At 36.6% G+C, this 20,456-nt stretch overlaps 9 protein-coding genes across 9 annotated transcripts; all 9 read left to right on the forward strand.

The window, feature by feature from the left end:
• Window positions 1–534: 534 nt before the first annotated feature.
• On the forward strand, window positions 535–1,818 carry TM35_000023250 (putative small GTP-binding protein RAB6; the record flags this gene model as incomplete). The annotated part of the gene is made up of 1 exon (XM_029021643.1): window positions 535–1,818. The coding sequence occupies one exon, from the start codon at window positions 535–537 to the stop codon at window positions 1,816–1,818; it is 1,284 nt and encodes a 427-aa protein (XP_028887065.1).
• Window positions 1,819–2,703: 885 nt separating this feature from the next.
• Window positions 2,704–4,776, forward strand: TM35_000023260 (uncharacterized protein; the record flags this gene model as incomplete). Its single annotated transcript, XM_029021644.1, has 1 exon — window positions 2,704–4,776. One exon carries the CDS (start codon window positions 2,704–2,706, stop codon window positions 4,774–4,776), a length of 2,073 nt encoding a protein of 690 aa, XP_028887066.1.
• A 361-nt stretch (window positions 4,777–5,137) lies between these two features.
• TM35_000023270 (uncharacterized protein) lies at window positions 5,138–6,325 on the forward strand (the record flags this gene model as incomplete). The annotated part of the gene is made up of 1 exon (XM_029021645.1): window positions 5,138–6,325. The coding sequence occupies one exon, from the start codon at window positions 5,138–5,140 to the stop codon at window positions 6,323–6,325; it is 1,188 nt and encodes a 395-aa protein (XP_028887067.1).
• A 340-nt stretch (window positions 6,326–6,665) lies between these two features.
• Window positions 6,666–9,185, forward strand: TM35_000023280 (putative 5-3 exonuclease XRNA; the record flags this gene model as incomplete). Its single annotated transcript, XM_029021646.1, has 1 exon — window positions 6,666–9,185. One exon carries the CDS (start codon window positions 6,666–6,668, stop codon window positions 9,183–9,185), a length of 2,520 nt encoding a protein of 839 aa, XP_028887068.1.
• Window positions 9,186–9,806: 621 nt separating this feature from the next.
• On the forward strand, window positions 9,807–11,102 carry TM35_000023290 (GHMP kinase; the record flags this gene model as incomplete). Its single annotated transcript, XM_029021647.1, has 1 exon — window positions 9,807–11,102. One exon carries the CDS (start codon window positions 9,807–9,809, stop codon window positions 11,100–11,102), a length of 1,296 nt encoding a protein of 431 aa, XP_028887069.1.
• A 651-nt stretch (window positions 11,103–11,753) lies between these two features.
• On the forward strand, window positions 11,754–13,658 carry TM35_000023300 (tetratricopeptide repeat protein 16; the record flags this gene model as incomplete). The annotated part of the gene is made up of 1 exon (XM_029021648.1): window positions 11,754–13,658. The coding sequence occupies one exon, from the start codon at window positions 11,754–11,756 to the stop codon at window positions 13,656–13,658; it is 1,905 nt and encodes a 634-aa protein (XP_028887070.1).
• A 482-nt stretch (window positions 13,659–14,140) lies between these two features.
• Window positions 14,141–14,455, forward strand: TM35_000023310 (uncharacterized protein; the record flags this gene model as incomplete). Its single annotated transcript, XM_029021649.1, has 1 exon — window positions 14,141–14,455. One exon carries the CDS (start codon window positions 14,141–14,143, stop codon window positions 14,453–14,455), a length of 315 nt encoding a protein of 104 aa, XP_028887071.1.
• Window positions 14,456–15,512: 1,057 nt separating this feature from the next.
• TM35_000023320 (putative aldehyde dehydrogenase) lies at window positions 15,513–17,024 on the forward strand (the record flags this gene model as incomplete). Its single annotated transcript, XM_029021650.1, has 1 exon — window positions 15,513–17,024. The coding sequence occupies one exon, from the start codon at window positions 15,513–15,515 to the stop codon at window positions 17,022–17,024; it is 1,512 nt and encodes a 503-aa protein (XP_028887072.1).
• A 620-nt stretch (window positions 17,025–17,644) lies between these two features.
• On the forward strand, window positions 17,645–19,198 carry TM35_000023330 (putative mucin-associated surface protein (MASP); the record flags this gene model as incomplete). The annotated part of the gene is made up of 1 exon (XM_029021651.1): window positions 17,645–19,198. One exon carries the CDS (start codon window positions 17,645–17,647, stop codon window positions 19,196–19,198), a length of 1,554 nt encoding a protein of 517 aa, XP_028887073.1.
• Window positions 19,199–20,456: the final 1,258 nt, after the last annotated feature.

Genomic DNA, 20,456 nt, shown 5'->3' on the forward strand with positions numbered 1-20,456 from the left:
AAAGAGAAAAAGGAAGAATCTCAGCTTGGGTCGGTTTAAGGCGAGTGCCATGATGCATGATTAAAAGAAATCCGATTGAAAGAAGAAGAAGAAGAGGGGAAAAAAAGAAAGAAAGAAAGAAAAAGAAAAAAAAAAACAAGAAGAACATCAGAAAGTGACGCAAAGAGAAAAAAAGAAATTTTGATGGAGTTAAATCTATTCTGTATTATAATAAACACTGTCATTTCATCAAGAGTGTTTTCTCATTTTTTATTTATTTATTATTTCTTCGTTTTTTTGTTTTTTTTTTTTTTCTACTGTCCTCTTTCTCTTTCTATTTTTCTCACTTTATTTATTTTTTATTTCTTTTTTTTTTGGATTCTTCTCCTTTTTTAGTTATTTTACCCACCTCCAATTGCACAAACCTTTTATTTCTCAGACCGGCTTCTCTGCCGGTGGAAAAAAAAAAAGAAAGAAAAAAAAGGTTAAACTCGGGTGGAGGACGCATTATTTACATTTCCATCCCATTTACATTGAAATTTGGTTTGGATTGAAATGAAGTCTCCGCAGCGTAGTGATATGCTTCCCCGTTCCACATTGCAGTCAACGCCGTGTAATTTAGTTTTTGTTGGCGCTGAAGGTGTTGGCAAAACAACAATGCTGCGACAATTCACAACGGGGGTCTTCCAGGCAAGTTATGTGCCTACCACGCTAGAGACAATGATACACTGCCATGATGTGGATGGTTGTAGCTATAAATTACATCTCTGTGATAGTTCTGGTAGTAGTGACTTTAGAGTACATCGTGCCTCTTATCTTGCGGAGGCTGATGGGATTGTTTTTGTATTTTCCACCACGGACAGGAATTCTCTTCAGTGTTTGATAAACTATGCGGAGGAAGTTCTACATGTACGGAAGCAGTCTGGGCTGCGAAAAAGTATACCCATTCTTTTAATAGGCACATGCACCGATAATGTACAACAACGTCATGTAACCCTCTCAGAGGCGGAACGGGTAGCTTCTAATTGTCTTTCGTTACTTAACGTACGTCAAGAACGACAGAGTAAGCGAAAATATAATATAAAGAAGTTTCACAATGAATTACCGGTCGGCATTTCCACAACTCATCCAGTAGTAGAGATTACAAATCTAAGTCCATTTGAGGTTACTCGTGCAATACAAGCAATGATTCGCATGGTACAATACTTTCGCGCCCACTCACGTTTACCTACATCAGATGTACTATACCCACATATGGAAGCGGCTAATTTGTCGTTTCCACCCCCTAATATTCTGCCATATCTACAAAGTAGTAGTGATGATGATATTGACAGGGAAAGTTTAGTGACTACAGGGTTTGATGATGTCTCTTATATCCAGAATAAAAGTTTAATGTCAAAAATGGAAAAAGAAATGGATGGAGGCGTATTGTCTGAAAGTAGTTATTGTACGATTCATGATCGTGAGTCTATTGGTAGGAAAGAGATTGTAGACCAATGTGGTAGTACACCTTTGGTAATCATGAATGGATCACACAAGACACCATCGGAAAAAGAATCATATAGTGAAAGGGAGAACGCATGGGAGGATAGAGAAGCAAGATGTCAACCGGTGGACGAAATAGAAAATGAAAACCAAAGACAACAATATCAGATAAGAAGGTCGAACTATGATGGTTCAACACGTTATCAGTCAGCATGGGTTGCTGCAGAGATGTGTGAAGACCCACCAGATGCGAGAGAGCGAAGGACTTCATATGATCTTGGTTCTCAGTCCACTGAACGTACCGTGAAAGTCGGAGTTAAACATCAACGCTGCCCTAATTGTAGGGTCATGTAGAGGTGTTGATGTGGATTGCGTCTAACACTGTTTTTGCTTATAAATATTTGCGTTCTCCCCCCAAGTCAGAGAGTGTTTTTTTTTTTTTTAAATTTAGTTATTTGTTTTACAGAGAAGAAAAAAACATACATGTGCCTACGTGTGTTTCCTGTAAAGTTGATAAATCAAAAAATCTCCCCTCCCCCCTTCCCCCTTCCAATTTCAATCGATATATTCTAGTGGGTGAATTTATGTGTCTTCATATTATTATTACTATTATTATTACCGCCTTACTTTGCTTTCATTGTGTTGGGTCCCGTTTGTTCTCCTTAGATATTTCTCTTTTTCTTTGACTCTTAAGTGCGGAAAGGCATTTTTTTTTTGTTTTTCTTTGTTTCCTTGTCTTGTTGCTCGTTTGGGTGCCGCAATAGAGATTTTAAAGAAAAAGTGTAAAGAAAATAACGACAACGGCATCACGAGTAAAAAAACGAGTGGTTAGATTAAGGTTAATTATTGATCTTACGTTCTAGTTTATATCTGTTATTCCCCACTTTTTCACCTCTTACTCCTTTTTTTTATCCGGTGAAATGGATACTATTCTCTGTTTTTCTCTGGAATTGTTTGCTTAAAACTGTTTTTAAGTACTTGCTATTGTGAATATATGTCCAAATTTCGTTTCGTTTACTTTGAGTTGCTATTCTTGTCGCTATATGTGCGTCTGTGTGTATATATATACGTAAATATATGTGTTCATTTCTACGTGTGGTTTTTTTTTTTCTGTTCTATTTTGGTTTATATTTTGATTTCTCTATCTCTTTCTTTCTCTTTGTTTTATTTTTTTATATTTATTCTGTGTATAATTGTATTTTTAAACACACATATATACTATTACTATTAAAGGAAGTCATGCGAACCATCACAGAGGATAAAATTCCCATTCCTCTTATTCCTGATACGGAATTAAGTGACGTTCGTATAGGAGCTACAGACCCCGCCCTTTTCTTTTCCATTGCACTGGATTCGCCATGTAAAGTAACAATAGAATTTCAAGAATTTAACAGTGCTTCACGTTGTGTGTTATTGCTTAGTCCTACTGATCCTAGACCTAGTAAACATACCGCAGTATGGAAGAATCTTTCACCTGATCAAAATAAAACAGTAACTGTACTTCCAGCTGATCCATCTTATAAACTAGGATTATTATATCTCGCTGTACGCTATGTGGAACCAAGTGGGAATACTTTTATTCGTCTTAAATTAACATTACAAGAACAATATGAAGCAGAATGGTATTCTCTTGCTAATCGTGCCTTATATCACGGTATGTGGTCAGGATTTTCTTATCATGGTCGTGGACGCTGTATATATGGTGTACCACCAGATGCTTTAGAAGATGGTGATTTAAGTTGGAGTGGACGTAGTCTACGACGTCAAAGTGAGGCATTATCTTGGCAAATGGACTTTACAAATCTATTAGATGGTGCTATAGTAGATGTTGCTAAAGAAGAAACAGGATGGTTTATTCTTCCTTTACCTTCTCCAACAATGGAAGTATATGATGGAGATTGGGTAAATGGAAAGAAAGAAGGTACTGGAGTTTATCAATGGAATGATAAAGCATATATTGGAATGTGGAAAGGAGGAGTTCGAGAAGGTTTTGGTGTTATGCAAGTTCGTGATGGTTTTCGCTACGAAGGAGATTGGCTAAATGATAAAAAACATGGCAAAGGTAATGCTTTATATCCAGATGAAACACAATACCAAGGTGATTGGGAAAATGATGTACGAAGTGGTATGGGTATTTTTAGCTATACAAATGGTATTGTTATTCGTGGAAAATGGAAAAATGATGTACTAGATTCTGAAGTTACTGCAAATTATCCTGATAAATCCCGTTATGTAGGTCAATGGTGTTATGACCTTCGTCATGGAGAAGGTGTGTATACAGATGCTGTTGGAAATGTTTTTAAAGGAACATGGAATATGGATAAACGTACCGGAAAAGGAGTGTTAATATTTGCCAATGGGGTAGAATGTGTTGCGGATTGGGAGGATGATGTGCGAAAGGGTGGTACATTTACCTTTAAAAACGGTGAGGTGTATGTTGGTGGCTGGAATGACACGTTGTGTGTGCGGGAGGGGGAGGGTCGGTGTGTGTACCCCAACGGGGATGTCTACGTGGGCCACTGGGCGGCCGACAAGAAGGACGGCTTTGGGACCCTCACGCACGCCGAGGGGGGCCGCTGCTACGAGGGCGAGTGGGTCGCCGACCGCCGCCACGGGATCGGCCGCCTCGAGGACGCGGAGGGCGTCTACCAGGGCGAATTCCGCGATGATCTCCGCTGCGGGACGGGTCTTCACGTGGGCCGCCGGGGCTCTCTTTACCGCGGGGAGTGGCGAGACGACGGCCGCGTGGGTACCGGCATTGGATATGATGCTAAAACCGGCACTATTCAAGAGGGCGTCTTTCTTCTTGGTCGTCTTCAAAGTATGGGACGTGCTCGATCCAGCAAAGATGCATATGAGGGACCATGGGTAGACGGCGAGCGTCATGGTGTGGGTGTAACATCCCTTACAAATGGAGATGTTATTCAACATGTCTGGTATCGTGGTAAACGGCAGGATGGGGATGTGGTTTACAAGTATTCCAATGGTGATGTGTATGAAGGGGAGTGGCGTGATGGGCTACGTCACGGTAAAGGTACACAACACTACGTTGATGGCTCTAAATACTCAGGTGAATGGAATAATGACAAACCCCATGGTCATGGTATTCATACAGACTCACGCGGAGAAGTACTTGAAGGTGAATGGCGCGAAGGTACACGCATTGATGTACGAGGTCGTCTTCATTTTGTGGATGGTAGCGTGTACGAAGGTGATATATGCGGCGGAAAACCTCACGGCAACGGACGACTGAGTTATCCAGACGGTACCAGTTTTGAAGGAACTTTTCGCAATGGTGTATATGTGTTGTAGTGATTTTCCATTTTTTTGTTATCCTCTTTCCTTCTCCGTGAGGGAGAGGGAGAGAAATGACAAAGAGTGGAGTGTCTCATGTACTCTTGAATCTACTTACTGTAAAAAAATTTTTTGAAAAAAAAAAAAAAAATGGACCCTTCTTTTGAGAGTAAGGTTTGAAAGGGGGGTGGGGATTGGGGAAAGAGGAAAAAATTATAGATATTTACATCTATCTCTTTCCCTCTATCTATCCCCACTTTATTTATTTATTTATTCGTGAATGTAAATATGATATTATTATTTTTTTTCTTCTCTTTTTTTCTACTTGTACAGGAGGTTGAAACCACAGTTCTATAAGGGCAGAGGTGATAGATAGGGTATGCGCAGAAGCAGAGAGCCAGATATTGGCAACACAGGAAGTCCAGAGAGTAGTGAGAATAAAGGAAAATACCCACATGGCGAAGAAGGAAGTATAGCACTTTCTCCTGTTCCCTATGTTGGATTGACTAGTATTGGTCCAACACATCCGGATGAAACGATTCCAACCTCTATGAATAATTCTTGGTTGATGGAATCAGAAGTGATGAGGCGTCGTCAGGAAGATGATGAGGTACGACACTATTTAGTTCAACTTGATTTACTACGACAAGAGTGTGAACGTGCTGGAAAGTTTCGAAAAGCACAAGAATGTATTGATCGAATTCGTGAAATTAATCTTCGTTATGCCAAGAAAATTGAAATTGAAGCTCGAAAAGTAAATGTGGGATGGAAGAAAAAGATGATGGAGGAACAACAACTTGAACTTCTTACTTTTCATGCTATGTGGGAGAATAAAATGAAAGAATATGATGAGGGAGCAGAACTTTTAAGACGTGGACTTCATCGACAACAAACAATGGAAATGCAATCAGAGGAAGATGTTATTCGATTAGAACTTATGGAGAAGCGTCCAAGACCTTCAAAGGCTTTAGTAGATCTTCAAGATAAGTTAAAGGTGTATGTGCAGCAAAAAATGTACATGGACGCTGATCACGTAACAAGAGAAATTAATCGTCGAAAAAGAGAAGAACAAGAAAATTTTGAAAAGTATTTGGAAAGGAAACTGCGTGAGCGTCTTCATGCGGTTGCGGAACGATTACGTGTAGAACGAATGGCAGTAGAACAGCGACTCACAGTGAATAGGGAGGAACTGCTCTCTCAACGTCGACAAGATTTTAATATACTCACCAAAAAACATAAGGCTGCTATTTCTGCTCAAGAACAATCTATTTCTCTTATTATTACAAAGGCACAAGATTGTATTCATCGTCAAGTAAAAGCGTATATTAAAGATCCTGTAAAAACAGGATTAGACCTTATACACTTATCAGAAGTAGCACTTGGAGGTGGTGGACAACACCGCAGTGGGAGTGTCAATAGGAAGAAGATAGAGTGGGGTGCAAGTGGAAGGGAAGGGACTTCTTTTCTCTCTGCTAGACACCGAGATGCTTCTTCTAAACAGTTTTCTTCAATACAGCAGTCTCCTGTTCGTGCAGCGACATCTATTCGGCCTCCATGGCAAGACTAAACGCCTCTATATATTGTATTGTAGTCTGTACTTTATCGTTAAAAAAAAAAAGAAATAACAGAAAAAAATTTCAGTATTTTCTCTTATTTTTTTTTATGGCTTTTTTTTTTGTAGTTTCTTGTATCCTGTATGTTTTTTTTTTTTTTTTAGTTATTCATAACAATATCTGCGTTTTTTATTATTTTTCTTATATTCTATTGGTACATATACATATAATGGCATTCATCATTATCATTATCATCATTGTCATTTGTGTAGTTTTTTTTTTTTCTTTTCTCTTTTTTTCTTTTTTTCTCTCTGTGGTGATAGGGTTTTTTTTTTTTTTTATTATTTAGAAGGAATGGGAATTGCTGGTTTTTACTTGTGGTTGCAGCGATGGTATGGTGACTGCATACAAGATGTTCCCGAGTCCATTGTGGATGCCGCCTTAAAGGGTCATATGCTTTCAGAAAAAGAAGAAAGTGCTATGAGGCGATATGATAATTTGTATCTTGATATGAATGGCCTTATTCATCCTTGTTGTCATGATACAAATCCATTACCGGAACCAGAATCAGAGGAAGAAATGTTTGAACGCATATTTGCACAGATGGATCTTCTTTACAAAGTGGTACGTCCACGTAAATGTCTTGTTCTCTGCGTTGATGGTGTGGCTCCACAGAGTAAGATGAACCAGCAGCGTAGTCGACGTTTTCGAGCTGCAGAGGAACGTTTAGAAAGTGATGCTCTCTCTCAAGAGTGTGCAGAAGCCGTAATGAAAAAAGGTCTTCCTCGTCCTAATACAAGAGATCGATGGGATCATAATGTAATTACACCTTCTACAGCCTTTATGGAACGGGTTGGACTTGCCATTGAGTGGTTTGTAATGAAAAAACTGAATGAAGATCCAGATTGGCGACATATTACTGTAATATTTTCAGATGCTCATGTACCAGGAGAAGGAGAACATAAAATTATGCAATATATTAGAGGATTACGTTCACAACCTGGTTATGATCCTCATACATCTCATGTAATTCATGGAATGGATGCTGATCTTATTTGTTTAGGTTTATCCACACATGAAGAACATGTAACTATTTTACGCAATCAACTTACAGATACATATCAACCTGATCACAATCGTTTTTGCTACTTTAGTTTATATAAATACCGTCAACGTTTAAAGGAAGATTTTAGTAGTATTGGTAAAATGAATTTTGAAAGAGTATTGGATGACTTTGTTTTTTTATGTTTTTTTGTGGGAAATGATTTCCTCCCACATGTACCTCTTATTTCTATTAAAACAAAAGGAATTGAATTATTATTGGATCATTATGTGCGGAGTTTTGAAACTCATTCCTACCTTACTAATAAAGGTGAAGTTAATTACAATACATTATCAAAATTTTTACGAAGTTTTGTACAAAATTTTATGGTGACACTTAAACGAGAATATGGAGGTGTATTAAGAGCCAAAGAACGAGCCAAAGTAAATGTTGAAGAACGTATAAAACGAAGTGAAGAAGAACTTAATGGTATATATAAATCTTTTGATTCCAAGTGTAGTGATGTGCAGGAAATAAGTGATGCTGCGCATAAAATATTATTATCTATTTTAAAAGAAAGAACACGTCTTGTTGCTGATAAACAACCTTTAGGATTTTCTTATGTAGATGATAATCATCGTGATGGTTATTATGAAAATAAATTTGGTTGGAATCCAGAAAATCGTGAAGAATTTGAAGAAAATATTAAACTTTGTTGTGCAGAATATTTACGTGGAACTCAATGGGTGATGCGTTATTATACTACCGGGTGTCCTTCATGGGATTGGTACTATCCATTTCACTACGCTCCCCTTTTGCAGGATCTTGCGCAGTTTACAGATGTGGTGAATGTAGAGATGTCATTAGGAACTCCACGACATCCAGTGGTACAACTCTTAGCCGTATTGCCGCGATTAAGTGTACATGCATTACCAGAGGAATTACATGAAGCGGTAAAAGATCCCGCATCTGTGCTGGGTGCATTTTATCCAGATAAAGTAGATGTAGACTTTAGTGAGGCTTATTTCTCTTATCAAGGTGTATTACGATTACCATTTATTGATAGTGTTCAACTTCAATTGGCATGTCAGAAGATTGTGGAGTTGGAACCAGATCATGGTGTTACATTACTACTCACACATGAATCCAGTATACTGAGTCGATCATTAGAACAACTTTTAGGAAAAGAAAAAGAAGGAAAAGGAAAAAACACAACAACACTGCATCCCATTCCACGAACTATATCTATGCATATGCCTATTGCAGGAAGTGTTGGTTATTATGAGATGGAATGGCCACGGCATGCTAAACTGGAATGTCCAGATCCTGGTATGGCTAAGGATACTTCATATGGGAAACCTATTAAAGATAATGCCGTACGTTGCTATCATTATGAAATGAAGAAGGATGCCAAGTATAAACCTGAACTTCTGCGAAGTAAGAGAGATTCCTCAGAGGTTACTTCTTCTTCTCCCACACGGGCGGTACAAACAACAACAACTACAAAGAATAATAATAATAATATGAAAAAGAAGAAACATCAAGAAGAAGTATCTCGATCAAAGCAACAAACTACATCTGGATCATCTGTGGCAGTCCATCGTGAGAATAAAGATACTAAAATAAGTCCATCTAGAGCCAAACGTGGAAGAGAAGAAAAGGACCATGATGAAAAGGAGCAAGTGTTGACTCCAAGAAAGAAGAAACAACGGTCAGAGAGTAATGAGAAAGTATCAAAGCATGAACCTGCAGCAAAGAAAAAGAAAATAGTGAACAAGAATGCTAAGCGTAGTAGCCCTCCTTCACCTAATAAGAAAAAACTAAAAAAATAGATTCAAGAAGGTTTCGTGTAATGTATATTACTATTGACTTGACTTCTCTACAGACAGATAGGTTGCATAAAAAAACGCAGAAACAGTGAAACGGTTTACAAGTCTAAACGAGTAATGAGGAAAAAGAGGAAAAATAAAAAAGAAAAAAAAAGTGTAAAGGTTATAATAGAACCTCAAAGGTTTTAACACAGTGATCAGTATATCTAAGGTATATATTATCTATAACTATATCTCTATTTATATATATATCAATCCGATAAGGTGTTTTTTTTTTCTTTTTTTACTCTTTTGTGGGAATACATTCCCATAATAATAATAATTATACTACTACTACTACTATTAATAGAAACAGTAATAATAATAATATACAGATACGTATAAATATATAGATATGCATACAAGTAAAACTATAAAGATAAAAATGAAAAAAAAAAAAAAAACTGTTGGTTACTCTATTTTGAATGTCTTTTTCAATTATCATTTATATTGTGAATGAACACTTTCTTTTTCTTTATTCTTTTTTTTTTTTTTGGTAGCTATACTGGTGCCAGCTAATTCTTTTCAAGGAAATCTAGGAACACTTTCCTTTTCTACTTCAGTTTGTAAAAAAAAAAAAAAAAAATGGGAATTCAAAACAAAACGGAAAATGTAAAGGAAGAGTTGACCATAGGTGTAAAAGCTGTGAAATCAGTAAACTGCTTTGTTCCTGGTCGTGTTTGCCTGATTGGTGAACATAGTGACTGGGCAGGAGTGCATGCCTCACCCGATCACCCAGAAATAAAACCAGGCCGATGTTTGGCTTATGGGACACCGTATGGATTGTACAGCAAAGCGGAATTGCACTTTATGGAGTCTATCCCAGCAACCAATATTCTAACAGGAGCTGAAGAATCTCCAATTCTGGCGGATGATAATGATGATAATGGTATTGGGTTTTTTTGTATGTCTTCTGTGCGACCAAGTGGTGAACGTTTGGATACCTCTTTACCTTTAGAGGTTAAATTATTGAGAAAATGTGCCGTGGATGGTGGTTTTTTTGCTTATGTGTATGGAACTATCGCAGTGGTTCTCGAACGATATGAGGAAAAAATTAATAATTTTCTTAACTCCTTTCATGGTTCTTTTAAAGGTACCGTTAAACGTGCTATGATCACCATTGAGAATAAAACAGATCTTCCTATTGGAAAAGGTCTTTCTAGCAGTGCGGCGGTGTGTGTTACAATTGCCCGTTGTTTTGATTCCCTTTTTGATATTGGAATGTCAATAAAAGAAATAATGGATGTGGCTTTCTGTGGTGAAATTCTCACAGGAGCCGAGTGTGGACGCTTAGACCAATGTGTAGCGTATGGTCCAAACTGTTGTATAGATCTACATTTTCACGGATCTGCTATTGAGGTGGATACCATTCCACTCCCTTCTACGGCTATATTTTATTTCGTAGTTGCAGACTTGGGAGCTAAAAAAGATACGAAAAAAATCTTACGAGAATTGGGAAGTTGTTTTCCAAATTCAGAACATGATTCTGTAAAGAGTGCTGTAAGAGAATTCCTTGGTGATATTTCATTGGATTTGGTGGAACAGGCATCTGCGGCTATGCGAAGAGGTGATGCAGAGGGACTTGGTGCAGTGTTTACAGAGTACCAGCGATTATTCGATTTACATTTAATTCCAGCCTGTGATGAACTGCAGGCACCGCGACTTCATACCGTACTTAATGATGAACGTGTGAAAGCGTTAAGTTGTGGTGGAAAAGGCGTGGGAAGTCAAGGCGATGGTTCTGTGCAACTGGTATGTCGCAACGAAGCAGAACAACAACAACTTATTCGCGTTCTTGAGGATTACTTAAACTGCAAGGCTATGCCTTTTTTTCTTAAAGGAAGTGAACATCTGGAGTGTCAGCATTTGAGTATGAATTAAAAAAAAAGAAAGAAAAAGATTGTAGAATACGTATTTCTGGCCTCGCCAGAGACACGTAGTCACGTACGTGTGAATAGAGGTAGATAGATGGAGAGATGAAGAGAAAGAGAGAAAGAGAGGTGGAACAGAGTATATATATATATATATATATATATATATATATAATGTATAAAACTTTACCACTCTCTTCTTTGTTCTCTCTTTCTCTCTCTTTGTCTTTCCTTTGTGTTATCTCTCTCTTTTCATGTGTACACATATTTGTCCATTTTTACTTAGTTTATTTTCTGATAAGTTAATTTTGTTTAATTAGGGGTGTGAATTAAAAAAAAAAAAAAAAAACGAGTTTCTTTTTAATAATTGAGAGCGGTGTTGTGATGTCTCGGGGATGTGCGTATTATGTTTTTTTTTTCTCTCTACACGGTTTGGATTTCATTTTTTCAAATTGTTTTTCGTGATTTTCTTTGAATTTTTTTCATTCCATATAATATCTCCCTTTTTCTCTCTCTCTCTCTCTCCTTTTCTCTCTTTTCATCTCTCCATATCTTTGTAAGGACAGAAGCAGCTACAGTATAACAAGCGTGTATACATCTATACAAACATCTCTCTCTCTCTATATATATACATATATTAGGAGTAATAACGTTGAATTCAATGGATGGTAAAAAATCTATGGCTTCCTTCTACGAGAAGGGTGAAATAATGTATCAACGTGGACTATTCTTGATGCAACGTGGACTGTTTAGAGAAGCTATTAACGCCTTCGCAAAGGCGTCTTTCTTCGTACCACAGAAACCGCAACCTCTTATTACAGCTGCCGAGTGTTATGTTTCGCTTTGTGATTTTCAAGGAGCTGTTAAACAATATCGTCGTTCACTGTGGTTATTGCGTCCACGTGAGAAGGACCAGAATGAAGAGGGTTTTCACGTGGATACTTTACGTTTTGATATGCCTCTTAATCCTGCATCTAAAGATGATGATGTGGAAAGTTTTGACTTGGATGTGAATGAAGCTAATTATGAAGAAGCGAGTTTCTCTCAGAAGTCTAGTCGGCCCGTCTCTGCGAATCCATTTTTATCCACACGAGTTTCCTCTCGAGGCCGAACGACCACGGCGGCAGGGGCGAGATGTGGGGATGAACAGGCGCTTACAGAGGCCATACAGACACGCTTGGCAGGTATTTTAGATGCCTTAAGTATGGTGCTTTTTAATGCGAAGGACTATGCACAGGCATTGCGGTTTGCAGATGAATCGCTTGAACTTCGTCCACATCCACAAGTGGAATTACACCGTTGTGCGTATCTTATTGCCCTTGAACGTGAGGATGATGCGGAGAAGAGTTTAGAAAAACACCTTCATGATAATCCGAAGTTTTCTATTGAATCTAGTTCTTTATTAGTTCATTTATATTGTCTACGTCAGGCGTTTAGACATGCAAAGGAATTACTAGATAAAATACCGATTGAAGAACGTCAACATCCACAAGTATTACTAGCTCAACATATATTTGATTCTTCTTATTCTGTCTTTCGTCAACGTTCAATAGACCAATCAGATTTTCAAGGACTTACACGTTGCCTTACAGTGTTTCCAGAGGATGCCGCATTATTATATGAACGTGCTAAACATCATATTAATAAAGGAATGGAAAAGAAAGCCGTACCGGATTTATTTCGTTGTATTAAAGTTTCAGATGGTCATCACAAAGCTGCGATAGAGTTAATGACACAAACTCTTTTTCATCTTGGTTCAACTGTGGATGGAACCAATAGTATTAAAGATGCTATTGAATATTATTCTACATCTCTTATATGGCAAGCTGATAATATTCCAGTTCTTCTTGCTCGTGGTGATTGTTATGTAAAACTGGAAGATTATCAACGAGCATTACAAGACTTTATGCGAGTAGAAAGTATTTGTCCAAAATATCCTCCTGCTACTCAACGAATAGGTTTTTTACATGATGTTTGGGGTTCAAAATTTCATTCGAAAGGTAAATTACTAGAAGCTGAACGAGAGTTTAGTAAAGCTATTGCTACATTTGATACGGAACCTCTCTTTTATTATCATCGAGCCTGTTGCCGATTTGACTTGAATGAACCTCGATATGCTTTACGTGATGTTTTATCATGTCAACAACTTAATCCAACAGATCCAATCATTAAAGACTTTGTTTATGCACATCTTGGAAAAATCACCACAAATGCGGATGTGCAAGAAAAAAATGAGGTAAAATTGCCAGAATTAGCTTCAGGTGTTTCTCGTCGTGTGATGTTACTTTACGGTAGTTCTGATGCTAAGAGACTCAGAAGAAAACGTAATCAAGAATACAATAAATCAATGATAAGAGAAGAAGAAGAAGAAGGAGAGGCAGAGGAAGAAGAAGTAGGAAATGCTGCTAGAGCTTCTCATCTAATGTTTGGCACAGGGAAAACATCATCGTCTTTACGATCCGTATTGAAGTGTAAAAAAGCGACTTTATCAATGCCCGACAATCATGCAGGTAGTTTTGGTAAAATGTATTCTATATCGCCACGTGAAGGCAAAAAAAGTGCTTAAAAATATTATGTGGATATCTAATGTAAAAAAAAAGAAAGAGAGAGAGAGTGTGTGCCGAGAAAGAAAAAAAAAAATCTCATGTAGTCTATATAAACAATAGTTTGCATATTGGAACTTTTATTATATTGTATTTTAATATAGTTTGCTTTGATACCGTTTATATATATATATATATATATATTTATATATATTTATATATTCCCCTCTATACTTGGGGGAAAGAATATTTTTCTCTCATTTCGTTAGCGAATATATATTTTTTATTTATTGTTGTGTCTTTGAGTTTATCTGCATCTGTAAATATATAATCACCGTATTTCTTTATCTCCAAATTTTTTTCGTTGTTAATTTACCCCCCTCAAAAAGAAAAAAAAGAAACACCTGCTCTTAGCAAAATCATATAAAAGTAGGAAAAAAAAGGGAAAAAAAAGGGGTAATACTTACAAGAGAAAAAGAAAAAAGAAAAAAAAAAACAGAGAATAATGTTTCGTCGTGTGATTGGCCCTGAGGCGTCACGAGCGCTAGCAAAGACCACCAGTTCTGTTCGTCGCTACACCAACTATGATCACATGAAGTACCCTATGGACGTCCAGGCGGTGGCGTGTGTGTTTGGATATATTCTGGTGATGTGGTTTGTCTTTGCCCGCATTGGCAGTCTCTACACGAACTTCTCTTCATACAAGACGGACTATCTGCGTGTGTGGCGCCGTAAACTCGGCACCGGCTACCAGTGGGCGGATGCCTGGGGACCACAGATGGAGACACTCTACCGCAATGTGCCGGACAGAGTGGAATAAGTATAGGAACGAACGAGGGAGTTGTGTGTATAGGAGAAGAAGAAGAGGAGGAAGAGGGCATGGTGTTTTGGTCTTTCTGATAGTGGAGGGTCTAGTAAGTGGTGTGAGGATGAGAGGGAGGCATTTGAAAAACAAAAAGAAAAGAAGAACATCACACCACGAGTTTTGTGTTTATAGCTAGATAGGGGAAACAGTGAACAAAAGCTAAGAAAAGCAAAACACAAATAGAATAAAGAAAGAAAGAAAAAATACAAGAGGGAATATGAAGAGTGTAAGTAGGAAGAGGTGTATGAATTGTAGTATATTTTTATCCGTTGACGGAGATGATATGCCCCCCTTTGGTGAGGTGGTGTGGTAATGGTGGTGGAAGTAGTAAAGAAACCATCTAATGTGGCACACTGTATATAGGTCTATATATAAATATCTTTTTTTTTTTATCTCTCTGTGTGTGTGTGTTTGTGTTTTTATTTTTATTTTTTGCTTATGTGTTTTTGAGTAATTCTTCAATCTATCTTTGGATCCCCTTAGTTATTTTTGCGATCCACAGTTTTTGTCTTTTTTTGCTGTACCTTGCAGAAGAAGTATCCATATTATTAAGAAATTTATTATTATGGATATGCGTGGAAGGAGTTTAGAGCGGGAATAAAGTGAAGAATTCAAAAAAAAAAAAATAAAAGATAAAAAGTAAAAGAATGAAAGAAACATCACACATTACAAAAAAAAAAAAAAAGGGATTGGGACCACAGTTTTGTTTTTTTAAAAGTCTCCGCTCACGAAAATGAGACGCACCTGCTGATTAGGGAAGATGGTGTGAACCGGTGCCGCCTGTTAGGGGAGGGTGTAATTCCATTCAGGATATATAGTGTTTTCTCTCATGTGAACAATAACTTTGTGTGTCTGCAAAAAAAAAAAAAAGAAAAATATTCTGTATCTTTTTTTTTTTTCTTTGGTGCTACTAATCTCTTTTTTTTTCCCCTTTTCTTTTTTTTTTTTACTCTTGTATTCCCCAAGGGAAGAGAAAAAAAAAACACAAAAAAAGGAAAGAAGTAAGCTAAATATGCGACGAACGAATTATTGGTTTTGTAAGACAGTATTTGATTTTTCTAATCCATCAAAGTTTATCACAGAACGTATTGTAGATAAACCAGTTAATTTTATTAATGGTGTTTTTCTCACTCCAGCTGGCAGTCCAGTCATAACGGTGGAGGATCCCTGTACTCATAACATTATTGGTGAGATTCCAAACTGTGGATCCTCACAAACACTGGAGGCTATTAATGTAGCAGAGTCTGCTTTTAAAAAATGGAAAAATGTCATGCCCCGTGAGCGGGCTTTCATACTTCACAAATGGGCAGATTTAATATTACACCATAAGGAAAGCCTTGCAAATATTCTCTCTCGTGAATCTGGTAAAGTAGTATCTGAAGGAATGGGTGAGTGTCTCTATGCGGAACGGTTTATTGAATGGTATGCTGGAGAAGCAGAGCGGGTGTATGGTGATATCATTCCTGGTCCTCGCAAGGATGTACTAACAATGGTATTACGACAACCTGTTGGGGTTGTTGCTGTTATTACACCGTGGAATTTTCCCTCGGCGATGATCACACGTGCAGTGGCTGGTGCTATCGCGGCTGGATGTACAGTTGTACTCAAACCATCAGAACTCACACCATTTAGTGCTTTGGCTTTAGCACAATTAGCCACAGAGGCGGGAGTTCCTGAAGGTGTATTTAATATTATTACTGGAGATGCTCCTCCTATTGGAGAGACATTATTGGATAGCTTTAACGTACGTAAAATAAGCTTTACAGGATCTACACGAGTAGGGAAATATTTATATAAACGTTCCGCATCTACAATGAAAAAATTAAGTTTAGAGTTAGGAGGTAATGCACCTTTTATTATTTTTGAAGATGCAGATCTTGAAAAAGCTCTAAATGGACTTATAAACGCAAAATTTCGGAGTGCAGGTCAAGCATGTATTAGTAGTAATCGAATATTTGTTCATACTTCTATATATGATACGTTTTTAAAAATGCTTATTGAAAAAGTTAAAACATTACGTGTTGGTAATAGTTTTGATAAGTCTGTGAACATTGGTGCACTTATTAACAATAACGCTATTAAGCGATTAGAAACTATGGTGGAGGATGCTGTGTTAAAAGGGGCAAAGGTGGAAATTGGTGGTAAACGTATAAATGGTCCTGGTTATTTTTTTGAACCCACCATCTTATCTTGTGTAGATCATGATAGTATGAAGTGTTGTCAAGAAGAGATATTTGGTCCTCTTATTCCTATTCTGAAATTTACAGATACAACGGAAGTGATAGAAGCTGCTAACTCTACACCTGCTGGTTTGGCAGCTTATATTTATACTCAAGATTACCGTAAACAATTAAATGTATCGGAACAACTTCAATTTGGTATGATTGGTGTGAATGATAGTGGATTATCATCACCATGTGCTCCATTTGGAGGAATTAAAGAAAGTGGTTTGGGTCGTGATGGTTCTAAATATGGTATAGATGCCTTTGTTGATATTAAGTATGTCCTACAATCACGTGAATAAACTCTCTGTTTTAATAATAATAAGAGAAAAAAAAAAAAAAAAAGAACGTGGAAGAAGTGAAATAAAGTGAAGATGGGATTGCGAGTAAAACAAATAATAATAAAAAAAAGAAACAATGGTTATAATAATTGAGGGATAGGATGAGTATATTTATACCGTGACGACTAATATATTGCTACAGTGATTCATGATAGCGAAATGGTTTTTTTTTTTGTTTTTTATTTGCTACGCAGAGAAATTCTTTTCTTGGTTGTTTCTACTATAATGGATATATATATATATATATATTTATGTATATATGTTTTTATATATGTTACTGTTTATTTTTTTTTTTAATTGTTTCTTCTTTTTCTTTATATACTTCCCTTTATACGTTTCTTCCAAGTAAGGTTTGGTAGGAGTCCACAATACCTGGAAAGGTGGCGGCATAAAAATAGAGTCCAAGTATATACTGCTAGCAGTGTTTTTAGACAGGGACAAAAAGAGAGAAGTAAACAAAGAAAGAAGGAAAAGCAAAGATACACAGAGATAAAGATATTTATTTACTTATTTATATATAAAAAAAGAAAGTCTACGTGTGTTTCTCTGTCTTGTGTGTGTGTATTTTTAGGGGAAAATATATGAAACTCTTTTTTGTGCTACTACTACATGTGTTGTTGTCTGTATTGCTGTTAACACATGATCGAGTATATGCACTTTGTCCAGCCAATGGAAATACACATGTTATCTATATTACTTCTAATATGGGTAATAACATTTGGGCCTTTGATACTGTCGGTCATTACATTGGAACCGTACTCAACAAGAGCTCTTTTCCATTTGCAGTGGACAAACTGCGAGATATGAAGTTTGGACCGGACAATCATCTCTATATCAGTAGTGCACGAGGACAATACAGTCGTATCTTTGCTGTTTCTGGAAATGGATTATTAAATGGTACACTAAATGAGAATTGTACACGTAATTATATCTTTACAGTAACGAAGCAAAGTTCAGATAATCCCTTCTTGGATCACCCCTATTCCATGGCCTTTCACCCAGAGGATGACTCTCTCTTTGTAGCCAATCAAAATTCTGTTACAGTTACAAGGTATATACGAGTGGATAAAGGAAAGAAAAAATATCCAGAATGGATTCCTATTGAAAATATGAAATCTGCATTATCAAATGAATCATCTTTACCATCTATGTCTGTACCAGTGAATATACCGAATAATGCTGGATTATTTGCATCTTCATGGAGTAGTGCCTATTTTATGGCATCTGTTCGTGGTTTAACACTATCCCCATTACTTCCAAGAGCATTAGTGGAACAGGCCGCACCTGCGGGTTGGTTTGCCACTGAAAGAAAACTTCTTTCTTACTATGTACTTGTATGTGATATGGCCACAGATCAGGTGCATGTATTTATAGATCAAACAGGTGAACATGTCTTTTCTCTTCCTGTTCCATCACCTGTTCAGGTTCTCTTTCCTTCACGTTTTCAAAAAGATGTAGAAACCCCAGCTTCCTATTTTGAAGTTCCTCATGTATATGTAACGAGTAAAGAAGATGGAATGACGTATTTATTACCATTTGTCGCCCCACCTCAACAATCACAACAAATACAACCACAAGAACAACAAGAACAAGGTGAAATAGATGGTGGTATCAGAAATTCTCAACGTCGTTGGGTTCCTCATCCAGTAACAAAACGAGTTCCTCAACACTCTTCTAGTGGTATATATGAGAATCCATCTCATGATATGCTTTTAATAGCAGATCGTAATGGTCGTAGGATATCTACATATGCCTCTCCGTATTTAAATACAAAAGAAGCTAACGCAGGTCCTTCTCCTTTTCTTGGATATTTTACTTCTAAATTACCAGATCAACCAGAGTTTATCTTAACAACAATGGTGGAACATCAAGCTTCTATTCCTTTTTGTTATGAACTTAGAGAAGATGGTACATTTCGTTACGTTGCCCTTTGTACAGCCGCATATATTTGGACAAGTGTACTTGTTCTTGTTCTCATTTTCTTTCTTCTGATTTTCCTTATTCATAAAATGAAAGAATGCCATAAACGTTGTTCACATCCCAAGAAACATAAACCTAGTGTGTCTGATATTCCCTCAGAGGAGGTTCCACTGGTCACCGAACATCTTGGGGGAAAGTACGGTACAAGTAACTAAAAGTACAAGAGTGTTGATAATTTACAACGAGAATCGAAATGAATACAAAAGGAGAGAAGAGAGAATAGAAAGAAAAGAAAAGAAAAAAAAAAGAGAAGAAGTGTGTTGGTATATATATATATATATATATATATATATATATATATATATATATATATGGTACTTTCTGCGTTATTTTCGTATGAGAGATGAAGTGTACAATATTGATATATGTATCGATGTATAAATATACATAAGATGTGAATGTGTGTGTGTGTGTGTGTGTGTGTGTGTTTTGCCATTTGGGAAGACACCATCGAAGAAGAACAAACAAACAAGAATCACAACAAGAAGAAGAGGAAGGAAAAGAAAAAGAGAAGGATTACAGTATACATTCATGTTTTTATTTTATTTTTGCTGCAGTCTAATGGGCTGTTGTGGAAGTATATTTTATATGAATGTATGGGCGTTGTAGAATTAACTTTAGGAAATAAACAGGAAAAAGGGAGAAGTGGATGGATGGATGGATGGGTGTGGTTAAAGAAACTGAAAGAAAAAAAAAAGAATATAGGTAAATCAATACAAACATCATCATTCTTTTGTTTTGCGCGAACGTTGAAAACAAAACAAAAAAAAAAAGAGAAAAGAAAAAAAAAAGAAAGAAAGAAGGGATTACATTCTATTATCTCAATCACCTTTTACTACTCTTACAGACTTGTGAGAGTGTAGAGTGGGTGGTGGGGGAAAAGCTAGTGTTTATTCTGTGAAGGGAGTGAAGGGACGAGAACTGAAGGAAAAGAAAGAGAAGAAAAGGGGAACGAAATAAAGAAGAAAAAAAAGGATATTTGAATGGTTTTTTTTTTTGTTGTTTTTCTTCACACTATTGGGGAAAAGAAGGGAAAAAAAAAACCCTCAAATAATTGGGGAGATAAGAGGAAAAAGAAAAAAGAAAAGGTGTAGCATTAAAGAAGTGGAAAAATAAATAAATCAATAAAGAATTGAAATGGAATGTCAAGGAGAAGTGAGAGCTTCATATATATATATATATAATTAGTTTTACTAACGTAAAAATGGTGATAAAAAAAAAGTCAAATGCTTAAAGTATTACACCTCACCCCTCCCCACGTAAATGTAAAAGAAAAAAAATAAAAAAAAAAGACATTTTGCGTGGTGTCTCCTGTGTTGCAGCATATATATATATATATATATATATATTAAACAAACAAAAAAAATATATTTATTCCCCGTTCTTATTTCTTTACCCATATTTATATATATT

This window comes from Trypanosoma theileri, assembly GCF_002087225.1.
Source record: "Trypanosoma theileri isolate Edinburgh chromosome Unknown TM35_Tth_2_V1, whole genome shotgun sequence".
NCBI classification, from domain to species: domain Eukaryota; phylum Euglenozoa; class Kinetoplastea; order Trypanosomatida; family Trypanosomatidae; genus Trypanosoma; species Trypanosoma theileri.